Below are 15,786 nucleotides of genomic sequence, written 5' to 3' on the forward strand. Positions count from 1 at the left end.
ACTTCCTTTTACAATAACTTAATTTGGGGTTTAGACAGCCTATATACATACAGTGACTGCAGTTCAATGAATGTATATATACTTTTATACCTTAACAATTATGGTCACTGATTACTCTGCTATAGAATACGTATCAAACGCTTCCTTTGTACAGAGAACATGGAACTTCAGAAAGCATTAGAACACATTTCCTCTGATTACATAACTGGCAAAAAAGCAAGTTCTTCGAAGGCAAAAGGGACATTATGAGGCTTTGAGAAATCATAAAACATAATATAAAACATAAATAAAAACACATTGGAAGAAATAAAGATGTATGCAATCTAACCTTTTCACCCAAATCAGTTCCTCCTTTTTCTTGCCACTCCAACATTGATGAAATGTAGAGTAATCGAAATTTACTCTGGAGACACACCAAGGGACTCCCAAAGGCCATGGAGGGAATTTCAACTAAAATTGAAAAGCCATACAGAGTTCCGCAAAGAAAAATATACCACAAATCAAAACCTTTGTGACAAAAAATTAGCATCCACAGGTTTAATAAGCTAATAAAATAACGTGCCAATTTTACTAGTACCAGAAAACTAAGCTAAAAGAGAAAGACCAAAGCAGCAGCTTCATTTCAGCAAAAGCTCCAACTAAACAACAAAGAGTAACATGCATCAGTGTGACTATCGTTTTTTTTCCCCCTCCGCTGGTGGATTTCTTAAGATTTCATTTTTGGCAAAAAATTTTGTCTTTCTAAATTAAATTATTTATTTCATTTGTTCATAGTACACTTCTAGGCTCAGGCTTAGTACTGCCGAACAGCTGTAACTGCATAAAAACAAGGTACTAGCCTAGCCCCGCAGGGAAACATTTGCGGGGAAAGGTTTAAAGAAAGAAACCCACCAGGCACGCCCAATAACGGCATATCTGATCCCCATCTTTATTATCCTCTCTATCGCGACTCAAAACACTTCGGGTTTCCTTTGGAAACTCTTGGGATCCCTGGAGGCAAAAAAACACCGAACACCTCAATTCTCTGTAACGAACTCCCAAGATTATATTAACATGTATAGTCGTGTTAAATGCACAACATAAATAAAAACTAAAGGGAATCTGTAAAACTGTTAGCTCAGATGTTTAAATAGTCATTCTAAAGAAGTCGTGTGTCTTCCAAACTGAAGTTCTTCAGAGCTCACAACTTAAACAGCCTGTATTTCTTTTCCCACTGGTCGATCCACTTCGGACCTAAACAGCACACTGAGGGGACACTGGGCCGCACGGTTAGGGGCAGCCGGAACCGGTTTAACTTCACTTTGGATTCAGTTACCGAGCACTTAGAAGGTGGATGGCTTGGCTACTCGCACTTCAGCCAGTTACGTTAAGATTTAAATCCTGCACGAACCTCAACAGTTCTTTGTTGCAAAATCCTCCCTACATCTCACATCTCCCCCCAAGTAGAGGGAGTGCTCAAGCAGTAGAAAAGGATCAAGACAGGACTGTCTGATAAAAGACGGGAGGTTTTAAAAGTCCTCCCAACCTGCAGCCCGCAACTGGCGTCGGGGCGGCATCCTCACCAGGATCCGGAACGCTTAGGAGACCCGCGCCTCAGCGGAGACCCCCGGCCCAGGGACCTAGTGATGACGCGAACCTCGGGGCGCGCCCCGCCCCCGCCCTCGCGACCACCTGTCAGAGCGAGAGGGGCTACTCCCTACCCAGGAGCCTCCAAGCCCCCAACTGCCGGCGACCCCACCGCAGGCACTGCTCCCTCGGGGCTCCGGAGGCCCAGACACCGCACCCTCCGCGCTCCCGTCAGGAAGGTCCCGGGTCGCGACCCTAACGACGGACCGACCAACCACGCCCGCCCCTCCGCTGGGGCTGAGTTCCGGGCGGAGTCAGCCGGCCCGTCGAGAACACCCGGCTCTCTACCCCCGCCGCTCCTCCTTAGCCGCTCTGCTCAGCCCTGTCACCGCCGTCCGAGCCGACGACCAGCTACTTACCGCCTGACAGTCGCACCGAGGAACCCCCACCGCCTTGTTCAACGCCGCTGCCGTCGCCGTCGCCCCCGCCGTCTTCGTCACCGCCACCGCCATGTTTGTTGTGTCTCCGGTTCCCTTCCCGCCCCACTGCCGTGCCCAACTCTCGCGTGAGCAGAGCGAAAAAGCGAAGAGAGGCTATTGTCCCTCTCGGCGTACCGTCGGGACAGGGGTCGGTGAGTGGGCGGGGCTCTGGCTCTACCTGCCTTCAGGTGTTGGCGTGCGGCCCGAGGTTACCCACGCACATTTTCGCTGCATCTGTAGCATCTGTTTTCTAACACTAATGGAGCGAGCTACTGTTCGGCTGCTGCGCGGCGGCGCGCTGGTGAGTGCGCTCGAGGCCGGCGTCTTGGGGTGGGGGGTGGGGGGTCCCAGATGACCTTGGCAGCGGCAAGAGGGGTCTTTTCCAACAGGACTGGGGTGGTGTATGCCCGGTCCCTGTCCAGGACCAGCGGTTCCCTCCCTCCGCCAGGTCTGTCCCAAGACCCGTTACCGCGGGCGGGCCACGACCCCGACCTGTTTCCAGGCCTCTGGTGCAACAGGCCTCAGTTTCCGTAAGGAAGGCTGGGAGTAGCAGCTGGTGAGAAGTAGGCGAGGGGCTGGTCTAGAAGCTTCTTTGGAGGAGCAGTCATCCTTGCGTGCGGTCGGAGAGACAAGAGCTGCAAGGAAGCTTTTGCAGGTCATTGGGTCCTGAGAATCTTTGGAGGCATTTTGCAGAGATGTCACTTATCTGATGCCGGCTTTTCCCAATGCTTACATTTTCACCGCCTACCTTTCCCCCCTGAAAAGATTGTTGAAATGTGAGCAGCCTCATTCTGCGCAGTGTTCACGCTGTCCTCTTTAACGCGGCCCTGCTCCAGAGTTAGAAAGGGACCTCGGAGCTGGTGGGCCTTACCGGCCAGAAAGAGAATATCCTCTGCCCTTTAACCCTGCTGGAACTCGAGCATCTTGCACGGGTAGGCTCATCGTGGCACAGGGGAACCCTTTCCTATCCCTTTCCCTGGAAAGGGAACTGAAACCTACCTCCCAGGAGTTGTACCGAACTCCGCTTTCCAGGCCTCCAAAAACTGTAGACTCTTGCGTCGGGTTCTCATCACGTTGAGCCTTCAGCCCTTAAAACGCGCTTTCCAGAACTATCCCAATGCACTCCCGTTTGTTGGGGCACTTTATGGGAACTTTCCCACTGCTGGCTGTTTGCTTTTTATACTTATTTGCTTTTGGTTTTGGTGAATTATAGGCCCTCTGCTGTTTCAGTCTGATACCCAGAGGCAAGTCTTTTTGTTTCATTAGAGATAATTAATGTTTGGCTCTTTTACAGGCTTGGGGTATTAAGGAAATTAGTAAAATCACATTAGTGTGTTGTCACAAAGAATTATGTTTTTATGGTTATTGTTTAATACCATTTTATAACCATTGTGTAGTACTTTAGCACAGAAAGGTCACTGTATTTCACAATTTGAGCCTCTTTCATGTTCTAGAGCCAACATTTATTGATCACATACTATGTGGCAGCCATGTCCTTGGTGCTTTACCTGTATCATCTCATTTAATTCTCACAACCATTCTAAAAATTAGTTTATAATCTTTCAGAAGCAGAGGCTCACTCTAAAAAAGGTTAAGTGACTTGACTTGCTCAAAGTCAATTAACTAGAAAATGGTAGAGCTGGTGTTCTAACTGGTCTGTGTCTTTCCACTCACACTGTTCACTGAACCCAGGGTAGATAAGGCAAGACCAGGGAAGCTGGAAGAAGACTGAAGGAGCTGTGGGGACTGCAGACATGTGTTTATTCTTCAGTCAGCAGCAGCAGCAGCAAGGAGTCTTCAAAGATTACTTACTGATGTACTAAGACAGACAAAGTGACCCATGGCCAAGTGGGCGCACAGGCCCAGTGCTACCAAGGTCAGAATATCATTGTTTACAGAACATAAGGTGTGAGACCATGAGAGAGTGGGACAGGAGAGCCTGACTGACTCCATGTTGTCAGGTAATTTCTCCACAGTCTGTTTCTAAACTTAACCTTCCTGCACCAGTGCCTCCCCTTGCTCAGAGATATCAAAAGCCTATTGTTTGGATTTGTTGGTTTTATTGTGGCCTTTGGAGCTCTTTGGGCTTCCCTTGTGGCTCAGCTGGTAAAGAATCTGCCTGCAGTGCGGGAGTCCTGGGTTCAACTCCTGGCTTGGGAAGATAACCTAGAGAAGAGATAGGCTACCCACTCCAGTATTCTGGCCTGGAGGATGCCATGGCCTGTGTAGACCATGGAGTCGCAAAGAGTCATGACTGACCGGCTTTCATTTTCACCTGTAGCTTTGTTACATAAGTCAGCAAAATCTGATGGACAGGATGTTGCCTGTAGCAGAGTGGGTTAGAACATGGGTTCCGTAGACTAATCGCTCAGGTCATGGGCAGCTTGCTTAACCACTTTGGGTCTCAGTTTCTTGACCTGCAAAATGGAGAGAATAACAGTACTTACACAGTGGGATCTTTGTGAACATTAAATTAATTCGTATGTAGGTGTGAGTGAAGCACTTGAAACAGTGCCCAGCATAGAGTCGGCTCTCTTTGTTAGCTTAATATTGCCTTGCATGAATTAGTGCCAGTGCTAAATAAATAGTTCAGAGATATGTGCTTACAGGAGGTGGGGCTTGACGTAAGCACCAAAAAAAGGGATATCTTAGGTTTAAGTAAAGTTCAGAGGGGTGAAGGTTCCAGACCAAGAGATGTGTTAACAAAGGTGTGGAGGTTGGAATAAGGAATAATTGTGCCAGGATAGCTGACGTGATGCTTGCAGAGGGATGGAACGAATTCAGCCAGCAAGACTCTACCATGTTCAGAGGTTATGTCTGTCTCTACTTGTTCCTATAGCACTGAGTATAGCCCAAACAGCATTGCCCACAGTCACAGACAACAGCCTTTTTTGTTTACTAAAACACAGCATTTAAAATGCTATTACTCATCGGTACAGAAAGAACGGTATTTCTTTGCAGTTTGCTTACCACCCTCCTTTCTCTCTGGTGCCCCGAAGGCTAACCCTAAAGATCTTCTCTGGCAGCCATAAGATTCTTTCTCCTTTCTCTTACAATCGTTGGGTACTAACCCTATCTTTGACTCCCACTGAGATGGAGAAATTACATATTTTCTAAATGGAGTGGCTTAGTGATGGGCAAAGATTGGGATGTTTGGAGGAAAAGTAATTTAGAGGAAACAGAGGGAAAATAATTCTCTGTTAGACTTTCAATTTTAAAAGATGTCACTGAAACGTATCTCTGGAGAGTTTGAGAAGCTGGGCAGGATGAGGATCTGGAAATCAGAAAAACAAGAACTAAAGAAGTAGGTATTAGCTGAAGTCACAGATGATCATGGGACATCTGAGGGACTGAAAGCTCCAGAAAGCACAAGTCTGTCCCTCTTGGGGTACATTACAGACCATTCTGGGTGAATGTTGCAGAAAGGCAAAGCAAAAGAAGAATAAATGTAGGATATCTGAGGAGGGTTTGTGGCAAACGTGCTTTATTCAGAACTGGAGCAAAAGAAAGTTTAAGTTAAGTCACTCAGTTGTGTCCGACTCTTTGCGACCCTGTGAACTGTAGCCCACCAGGCTCCTCCATCCATGGGATTCTCCAGTCAAGAATACTGAAGTGGGTTGCCATTTCCTTCTCCAGGGGATCTTCCTGATCCAGGGATTGAACCCGGGTCTCCCGCGTTGCAAGCAGATGCTTTAACCTCTGAGCCAGCAAAAGAAGGAGAGGGCTATTTCAAGTCCTTTCATAAGAGCAGAAGTACAAGCAGAGATTGTGCCACATAAAACAACCTAAGGAAAGCAAAGGCAAATGTTTTTTGAGAAGTTCCAAATACAGCCCCCTAACCCAGGGCAAATTTATAATGCTGGATTGAAAATTGAAGCAGGGTGTGAACTTGGTTCATTGAACCATGAAGAACTGCCTGAGACGCTAGATCTGTCATCATTCGGTTTGGCAGCCACCTGGCCCCTGCTGGCGTCGGACTATGCCATGCCTGTTCTGAAATTTAGGTGTGCTAACTTTGACCTTTGTTTTATCTGCTACCAGCCTGGCTTCCCTGAAGAGGAGGAAGGGTCAAAGAAATTCCCAGCTCCCAGAAGGTATTGGACCCAAGTTAATCACACAGTTAAAAAACCAGATTCATTAATAATTCCTTCTTTTAAGATTCCTTTGGAAGTAAAGGGAAGTTAGTCTTTGCTTTCATTTTTGCACATTGGTAGTTTGGGAAGGAGAACGTGCTGACTTGCAAAGGTTACACAGAAGGCAAACAGGTCTCCTTATGCTGGTTCGGGCACTGTACTCTGTCTTGGTTGATTTAGCCCACTCCTGAGGCAGTCTGCTATTCTTCTAGAAGGTGGTGGCATTGTTAGGAACTACTAGTGACTGGAATGTAGAGCTAGAGACTAATGGAAGGGAGAGATTATGTGTTCAGTAGTTTGGGGGAACACCTTAGAAGAGAAGCTACTGTTTGGAGAGAAAGCATGCAGGAATTCAAGAGATTCTGTAGCTAAAGTTTTGGCTCGAGCATATTAAAACAGAGAAAGGATCAGCTTTAAAACCTACAGTAAGGTATGCAGTACTTATGTCAGATCTTAAAATGGATATCCTATGTTTAGTCAGAATTGAGTAGGAACCGTATCTTTCAAATCTAAATTCTGCGTTAACTGAACTATCAACCTATAGAACTGTTTGTATGCCATATTATGCCTTTATCTTCTCATGGAGCATAAAAACATCAGAAAATCACAGTTCTCGTCTTGATTAGGTTAATTAACCTAAAGCAGTAACAAGAAATGAGCATAATTAAGTGCATGCATGTGTGCTAAGTCACTTCTGTCATGTCTGACTATGTGACCCCATGAACTATATAGCCCACCAGGCTCCTCTGTCCATGGGGTTATCCAGGCAAGAATACTGGAATGGATTACTGTGCCCTCCTCCAGGAATCTTCCTGACCCAGGGATCGAAGTTTCATCTCCTACATTGCAAGCGGATTCTTCAACCCTGAGCCACCTGAGAAGCCCATAATTAAGCAAATTGACATTTAATCTTGTATGTATTATCTAAAAAACTTGGTATGAAGGACCTTCCTCCTCTCTTCTCCTATTTCCTTTTTGGAGTAACTCATATATATTTTGAAGGAGGAAATGGCAGCCCACTCCAGTATTCTTGCCTGGAAAATCCCATGGACAGAGAATCCTGGTGGGCTATATAGTTCATGGGGTCACACAGTCAGACACGACAGAAGCGACTTAGCAGAGGGATGTCCATGGGGTCACAAGAGTTCGTCAGGACAGAGCAACTAACACTTTCACTTTGCTTTCACTTTGAAACTGTTTTTCACCTTAGCCCTACCATTGTCCATTCCTCCCAGCAGGATACGAGAGATCCTGTTTCTCCTCCTTCTTACCAGCAGTTGGAGTACTCAGTAAATTGTTTTAGTTTAGCCATTCTCATAGGTATGTAATTATATCCCACTGTGTTAATTTACTTTTAAAGTAATTCTTTCAGTTTAGCTCAGTTCAGTTGCTCAGTTGAGTCTGACTCTTTGCGACCCCATGAACCGGAGCGTGCCAGGCCTCCCTGTCCATCACCAACTCCCAGAGTCCACCCAAACTCATGTCCGTTGAGTCGCTGATGCCATCTAACCATCTCATCCTCTGTCATCCCCTTCTCCTCCTGCATTCAATCTTTCCTTACATCAGGGTCTTTTCAAATGAGTCAGCTCTTCGCATCAGGTGGCCAAAATACTGGGGTTTCAGCTTCAACATTAGTCCTTCCAATGAACACCCAGGACTGCTCTCCTTTAGGATGGACTGATTGGATCTCCTTGCAGTCCAAGGGACTCTTGAGAGTCTTCTCCAACACCACAGTTCAAAAGCATCATTTCTTCAGTGCTCAGCTTTCTTTATAGTCCAATTCTCACATCCATACATGACCACTGGAAAAACCATAGCCATGACTAGATGGACCTTTGTTGGCAAAGTAATCTCTCTGCTTTTGAATATGCTATCTAGATGGGTCATAACTTTCCTTCCAAGGAGTAAACGTCTTTTAATTTCATGGCTGCAATAACCATCTGCAGTGATTTTGGAGCTCAGAAAAATAAAGTCAGCCACTGTTTCCACTGTTTCCCCATCTATTTCCCATGAAGTGATAGGACTGGATGCCATGATCTTCGTTTTCTAAATGTTGAGCTTTAAGCCAACTTTTTCACTCTCCTCTTTCACTTTCCTAAGAGGCTTTTTAGTTCCTCTTCACTTTCTGCCATAAAGGTGGTATCATCTGCATATCTGAGGTTATTGATATTTCTCCTGGCAATCTTGATTCCAGCTTGTGCTTCTTCTATTCCAGTGTTTCTCATGATGTACTCTGCATATAAGTTAAATAAGCAGGGTGACGATATACAGCCTTGATGTACTCCTTTTCCTATTTGGAACCAGTCTGTTGTTCCATGTCTAGTTCTTATTGTTGCTTCCTGACCTGCATATATGTTTCTCAAGAGGCAGGTCAGGTGGTCTGGTATTCCCATCTCTTTCAGAATTTTCCACAGTTTGTTGTGATCCACACAGTCAAAGGCTTTGACTGGGTACATGGGGCTAAAGACAGAACTGGACTCAAGCACCTTGATTAATTTGATTCTCACGGTGTAGTGTGTTCTGAAATGATTTCATGTATGTGCTACGTTTGAGTAAGCAAATTCATCCTAGATTATGAGCCCATAGCCAGGTTTCTCATTGTTAATACAATGTTAATACAGAAGTTAATACAAGAAAAACTGGCTGGAATGAACTGTTGTGAAGTCTGACACTTAATGGAATTAAAAAAAAAAGATTCTTGCACATGTGCAGGGAGGAGAGTCAGGGAGGCACAGTGGAGGGAACCGCTGTCTACGGGGATGCAAGGTCTTGTTGTATCCGATCGTGTCCTTGGAAAAGACCTCTCCTCTGTCTTCCTTTTTAGCTTTCAGATGTGTGAAAGCTTCTTGACCGAAACACTTGAAGGATGTTTCCAACACCACTTTGTTAGCTAGAACGTAGCAGAGAAGGGCTGCGATTCCCTCAATGAGTTAAACAAGTTTCACCAGAATGCTCAGCAGTTGGGCCTTCTTAAGCATTTTTGTGCTGTTTGTGGAAGGTAGACAGAAATGTAGTTGCGTTAATAGACCTTTTCTCAAAATGTTTTAAAATGCATAAAATATATAGGATCATAAAGGAAATCAGTTACCATAAAAATGATATGTATACCTTATGTTGTGATACAAGAATGTGCTTCTTAAGTAAGACCTGACAGAAGTTTGGATAACAACTATAATTTTGAAGGGGTGATGAGCTCCCAACAATATTTCAACTGATGTAAAGGTATCTGTGATTTATTTTGGTGACAGTCACAGATGATAACAACTGTAACTTGTTGCCAACATTCATGATCATGATCAAAGAATGCGGATTTCTTTGATTAGCATTACCTGGCGTGCTATGATTCCTGGGGTCGCAAAGATCAGACACTAGTGAGCGACTGAACTGAACTGAATCAAATATTAGCATAGTCTCTAATATTCCAGTTAGAGGTTAGTGAAATAAAATATAGTTTTCCCCCCATCTATGTTTCATGGGCCTTGTTGTTCTGCCTGTAGGAGCCTGCAGACCCCAGATTTGATCATTAGCACTTCTGAGCGCAGCAGAACTCTGGGCGGTTGAGTAGGAAACAGATCAGACTCAAGCTTCTAAAAGTATTTGGCAAGGCATAAATAACCATTATTCCGTTCAGCTAGCAAGTGCTGCTGTATACAAAAAAATGTGATGATGTGGTACAATGGGTTATAACCGTGGAAAATCATTTTGATGGAGTGGACACCAAATTGCAGAGGCTGAGGTCAACACTGAAGGGCAGGGGGCAGTTGAAAATCATCGTGGAAACCTTGGGCTGAGCTGTTAAAGGCAAGGCAAGGAGACATCTCCTTTATTAAGAACTGCTGTATTAAAAGGAAATCTTTTTTTTTTTTCTGCCCAAAAGGAGAGGTGTTATCTTTGAATGCTTTGGTTTATAATGGATTCCACTCACTTAGCATATACAGCCACTATTTTATGATGAATATCTTCAGTAATCTCCTATACTCGTACACCACTTCTTAAAAGTACGTTTGCCCCTGTTATCTTATGTCTAAAGTAACTGCTATGGGTTGGACAGTCATATACTTTATCAGTAGCAATACTGAGACTAAGGGGGTCACAATTGTGTCAGCGGGGAAAACTGGATGCAGTAAGACCCCCTGGCATCTTAAGTTTCTCAGTGCTGGGTTTTCTGCTGAAGAGCAGCTTTGGTAGAAAGGTACAGTGAGTTCTGTAGTGGGTTTAGTGAAGCAAATCTCCCCTAGAAATAAGAAATGTGGGCAGTGTATTACAGCTTTTGACATGTAATAGGCAAGATTCCAGAGCATTTTGTGGAGAATGTAGCTTGGTCCATTCTTTCATTCATTCGAATATAGATTGAGGGCCCCATCCAGCCACTGACCAGAAGGGCACGCACACTCACCTCCAGCTCCCCTTCTCCCACTCTTCTTCCCTCCTTGTGCCTGCTACTGCTGATCACTCTGTCTCCTTCTGCTGCTTAGCAACACTCCCCTGCCCCACCGCCCAGAGGTCGAGTGGGGAGCCCCTTCATATTTGCATTTCTTACTTCACTCCATCTTGTCCTCTGTTTTCATTCTTGTCGTCTGTTTCAACAGTCAGAAAGCAGTGTCTTCCCCCTGCCTTTTATCTAGTCCCAAGTCTTCATGTCTCAGCTCTGTCTTTTAATGAGACAAAAAAAAGGTCCATGCAACTTTGCCCTGAATTATCTGTCTCCTAATTCTCAAAACAGAATCAGCTAGAAAAATTGAGATGGACACATTTTTTTTCCCCTGACTGGCCAGTATTTCTTTTCCCCAGGCGAACCCAGAGCAGACCGCATGTACTCTTAGGCACAGAACTGCAAAGACTAACCCCTGTGTAGGCGAGATTAACAGTGATGTCAAACATGATGACTCTTGTTTCTCTTTTCCTCTTTTTATCAATAAGGTTTTCAGTGAGCACTCAAAGCTATTAAGAAAATATATTGCAATATATTACTACATATGCTTTTTTTTTTTTTTTCAGGCCAGGCTTTATTGGGACTCCTGCTGCAGGGTGGGGGTGTATGAGAACAAATCAACAGGTTCCCTTGCTTGCTCTGCACCCCAAGAAAGGCTGAGCTTGTTCCTTATATGGGAAAGGGTAGGGATGTGTCCAGGGGTCAGGTAGGAGGGTAGCTTGCTTAGGTGGTCTGCCCACCCCTTAGGTGGTGTGGTGTGTGCTGTGGCATGCTTTTGCTCCAGGCTCTTCAGACATGGCAGTTGGGTTTTTTGGTCTGTTTGTATCTTTTGCCCAGAATCTGCCCTAACTGCTAAATGCAGGCAGTTATTTTTCATCCCATATAGTTTCTTTGTATTTTATTGCTGGAGGAGAGGTTGTTCAGGTATAAGCTTTGCAGCAGTGCAGCAAAGGGTCCCAGATCCCAGACCTGTCTCATTCCCCACTGAGAGACTCTACATTGTTGTTCTTAAGATGTTGAAGGTCTCTTCTTCTGAAACTTCCTCCTACTAGACAGGGATCATAGACCCTAGAGGTATAGAAGTCTCTTTCTGACTGTTCCAAGGACCTGTAGGGACCTGGGCCACTCTCCACTGGAATGGGCTGCGTTCCTTGAGCCACCATGAGCCTTACATCAAGCTGTTGGAGCCAAAAGGACACAAACTTAACCAAAAGGTTAAACAAGCAAGGGATGTAAAGGAGAGCAATAGCCATTGAAAGACCTAGAAAGAGAAGGAACCTGGTTAACTTTGGTCTTCCTTAATGTTGATAAGGGAGGCAATATCACCTGGGCTTGTTCAGTTGAAGCCTCTCTGCCTGGGCTTGTGCAGTGCAGTTCAGTTCAGTTGCTCAGTCATGTCTGACTCTTTGCAACCCGATGGATTGCCAGGCCTCCCTGTCCATCACCAATTCCTGGAGCTTACTCAAACTCCTGTCCATCAAGTTGGTGATACCATCCAAGCATCTCATCCCCTGTTGTCCCCTTCTCCTCCCACATTCAATCTTTCCCAGCATCAGGGTCTTTTCCAATGACTCAGTTCTTTGCATCAGGTGGCCAAAGTATTGGAGTTTCAGCTTCAGCATCAGTCCTTCCAATGAATATTCAGGACTGATTTCCTTTAGGATGGACTGGCTTGATCTCCTTGCAGTCCAAGGGACTCTCAAGAGTCTTCTCCAACACCACAGTTCAGAAGCATCAGTTCTTCAGCATTTAGCTTTCTTTATAGTCCAACTCTGACATCCATACGTGACTACTGAAAAAACCATAGCTTTGACTAGATGGACCTTTGTTGACAAAGTAATGTCTCTGCTTTTTAATATACTGTCTAGGTTGGTCATAGCTTTTCTTCCAAGGAGCAAGTGTCTTTTAATTTCATGGCTGCAGTCACCATCTGCAGTGATTTTGGAACCCAAGAAAATAAAGTCTCTGACTGTTTCCATTGTTTCCCCATCTATTTGCCATGAAGTGATAGGACCAGATGCCATGATCTTAGTTTTCTGAATGTTGAGTTTTAAGCCAGCTTTTCACTCCCCTCTTTCACTTTCTGATATCAAGAGGCTCTTTAGTTCCTCTTCGCTTTCTGCCATAAGGGTGGTGTCATCTGCATATCTGAAATTATTGATATTTCTCCCGGCCATCTTGTTTCCAGCCTGTGCTTCATCCAGCCCAGCGTTTCGCATGATGTACTCTGCATATAAGTTAAATAAGCAGGGTGACAATATACAACCTAGGCTTGTATTTCCTTAATATTAACTTTTATCTGTTCTGGCACATTGATCCAAGTGCAGCAGGAAGTAGTTGTTCTCCCAGAAGAGTATCAAGAGTTAGACAGTTGTCAAGAACCACGTCAGCCAAGGGAACGAGAGCGTTTCCAACTTCCTGTAAGTCTTCAAATAGGAGCCAACCCACTAAATCATTTTACTTAGCTGTCTGATGGTGCCTGTCTTTTGAACAGGTATCTCAGAGCTTCTTCTGGCTTACAGGTATTCTATTTTCTGTTGTGACCCACAGGGTTTCTGAGGGCAAAAGCTTTAGTCTGGATAAGTGTACCCAACTAGATATCCCCTGCAGTTTGACAGCAATAGGGGTGGTCAAATGTACTCTATAGGAGCCCTTCCCTTTTGACAACAGGTGGTCTTGGAGAGACCCCTCTCTCCAGGTTTTAAGAAGAATTTGGTCCCCTGGGTTTTGTTTATTTGTTTGTTTGTTTGTTTTTGGTGAAAGTGCTGCTCCTTCCTCGGTATTTTTAATGGGGGCTGGCTATGCCTTGTGGGCTTAGTCAGATTGCCTAATTTGCTTTTTTTTTTTCCCTCAACTTTACATTTGCTTTTTAATTTCGCAAAGCTTGACTTTGTTTCTTTCCTGTTCCATGAACTCTGTCTTGTCCTGACAGTGCCCTCAGCTTCTCAGAACTGGTGAACCCTGTCCCAGTGTGCTCACAGGCATTTGGCAGATCTTGAGTATATTCTGTTAATTTTTGTTGGCTGAAAGGAAAACACTAATTTTTTTTAACAGCTTCACTGAGGTTTAATTTACATAGCAATATAATTCATGCTGTGTAATTGTGTGTGGTTGAATGGCATTTTCATATAATTTCTTCATGTATGCAATTTACACTTATCCATTTATTTAACTACCTATCTTTTAATACCCCTACACCTAAGGTTGGATTCCCTGCATCCCAAGCCACGGTTGTCTGTGCTCCTTCTCATCCTCTTTACCTCCATCTGCCTAGCATTTTCTGGGTTCTTCCCAGGTAGAGGTGATACTAGATATCCTATGTACTCTTTTTTTCTTCACTTTTTTTTAATTGGAGGGTAATTACTTTATAATATTTTGTTCAATTCAGTTCAGTTCAGTCGCTCAGTCGTGTCCGACTCTTTGCGACCCCATGAATTGCAACACACCAGGCCTCCCTGTTCATCACCATCTCCCGGAGTTCACTCAGACTCACGTCCATCGAGTTCGTGATGCCATCCAGCCATCTCATCCTCGGTCGTCCCCTTCTCCTCCTGCCCCCAATCCCTCCCAGCATCAGAGTCTTTTCCAATGAGTCAACTCTTTGCATGAGGTGGCCAAAGTCCCATACATCAACATGAATCAGCCACAGGTATACATATGTCCCCTCCCTCCTGAACTGCTCTCCCACCTCCCACCCCACCCCACCCCTCTAGGTGGTCACAGAGCACTGGGTTGAGCTCCCTCTGCTATTTATCTTACTGATGGTAATGTATCTGTTTCCATGCTATTCTCTCAATTCGTTCCACCCTCCTAACACATGCATATGGAATATTGAAAGATGGTACTGATGAACCTGGTGGCTCAGATGGTAAAGCATCTGCCTGCAATGCAGGAGACCCGGGTTTGATCCCTGGGTCGGGAAGATCCCCTGGAGGAAATGGCAACCCACTCCAGTACTCTTGCCTGGAAAATTCCATGGACAGAGGAGCCTGGTAGGCTACAGTCCATGGGATCGCAAAGAGTCAGACACAACTGAGCAACTTCACTTCACTTTCACTTCACTGATGAACCTACTTGCAGGACAGCAATGGAGATGCAGACACAGAGAACAGACTTACAACAAGCATTTGAGATCAGATGGCGTCTGATCTCTTCTTTTCATTGAAATCAGATGGTCTCTCTCTGTTTCTGGTCAACAATGGATTTGTTGTTGAAGAACTTGGGACCCTATGACAGGGGGACACAGTAATGGCAGGAGGAGCTGGCCTTGCAGTTTCACTGAGTTACAACCCTAACTGCTTCTCTTAGACCACCACTGCTGTGTTCTTGGGGCTCAGAGCAGAGTTAGTCATTACCATTTGTTGAACTCCTACTATACAGTGGGTCCCATGTTAAACCCTTGATGTGGATTGCTTCCACACGGTTATTATCCTTATTTTCCAAAGGTTATTTCCTCATTTTTATAAGGAAGGAAACTAAGACTGAGAGATTTTAACAGAGAGGTTAAAAACCACCCACCCAAGATCCATCTGCAATGTAGGAGACCCCAGTTCAATTCCTGGGTCAGGAAGATCTGCTGGAGAAGGGATAGGCTACCCAACGCAGTATCCTTACGCTTCCCTGTGGCTCAGCTGGTAAAGAATCTGCCTGCAATTCAGGGGACCTGAGTTCAGTCCCTGGGTTAGGAAGATCCCCTGGAGAAGGGAAAGGCAACCCACTCCAGTATTCTGTCCTGGAGAATTCCACGGACTGTATAGTCCATGGGCTCACAAAGAGTTGGACATGACTGAACGACTTTCACTTTTCACTTCACGATCACATAGTAAGCAGCCAGACTGACACTAGTTCTTTCGGACTCTGGAGCCCGTTTTCTTAACCTGTATCTTCTGGTACTAATTAATGAGAAGCTGAAGGAAAAAAAAAAACAAAAAAAAACCACTGGCCACAGAAACCCAAGAAGCAGAGCTCCTTGCAGCCAGGCAGGGCAGCTGGGATGCTAGGCTCCCTCAGCTGTCCCCGGGCCCTCACACATCCCTGCCCCACGAGAGAATTCTCTTCACTGTAGTCAGTACTGTTAGAGTCCGGTTTTCCTAGCCAAGAAGTTACAGAAACGTGTCATTTGAAGAATGAGTTCCACCTGGAACATTCTGTTTCCTCGAAGGTAAGAAGTAATTAT

General features: G+C 45.0%; 1 protein-coding gene across 3 annotated transcripts in view; it reads left to right on the forward strand.

Moving 5' to 3' along the window:
- The first annotated feature begins 2,211 nt into the window (after positions 1–2,211).
- ACADSB (acyl-CoA dehydrogenase short/branched chain) overlaps positions 2,212–15,786 on the forward strand; it is a 39,652-nt gene continuing 26,077 nt past the window's right edge. For all 3 annotated transcript variants that reach the window (XM_052660701.1, XM_052660704.1, XM_052660703.1), the window contains exon 1: positions 2,212–2,346. In XM_052660701.1, the coding sequence (XP_052516661.1) occupies positions 2,305–2,346 (42 nt within the window). In that variant the 5' untranslated portion in view covers positions 2,212–2,304. The remainder of the gene's footprint in view (positions 2,347–15,786) is intronic.

The sequence above is a fragment of the Budorcas taxicolor genome, chromosome 23, assembly GCF_023091745.1.
Source record: "Budorcas taxicolor isolate Tak-1 chromosome 23, Takin1.1, whole genome shotgun sequence".
Lineage (NCBI taxonomy): Eukaryota > Metazoa > Chordata > Mammalia > Artiodactyla > Bovidae > Budorcas > Budorcas taxicolor.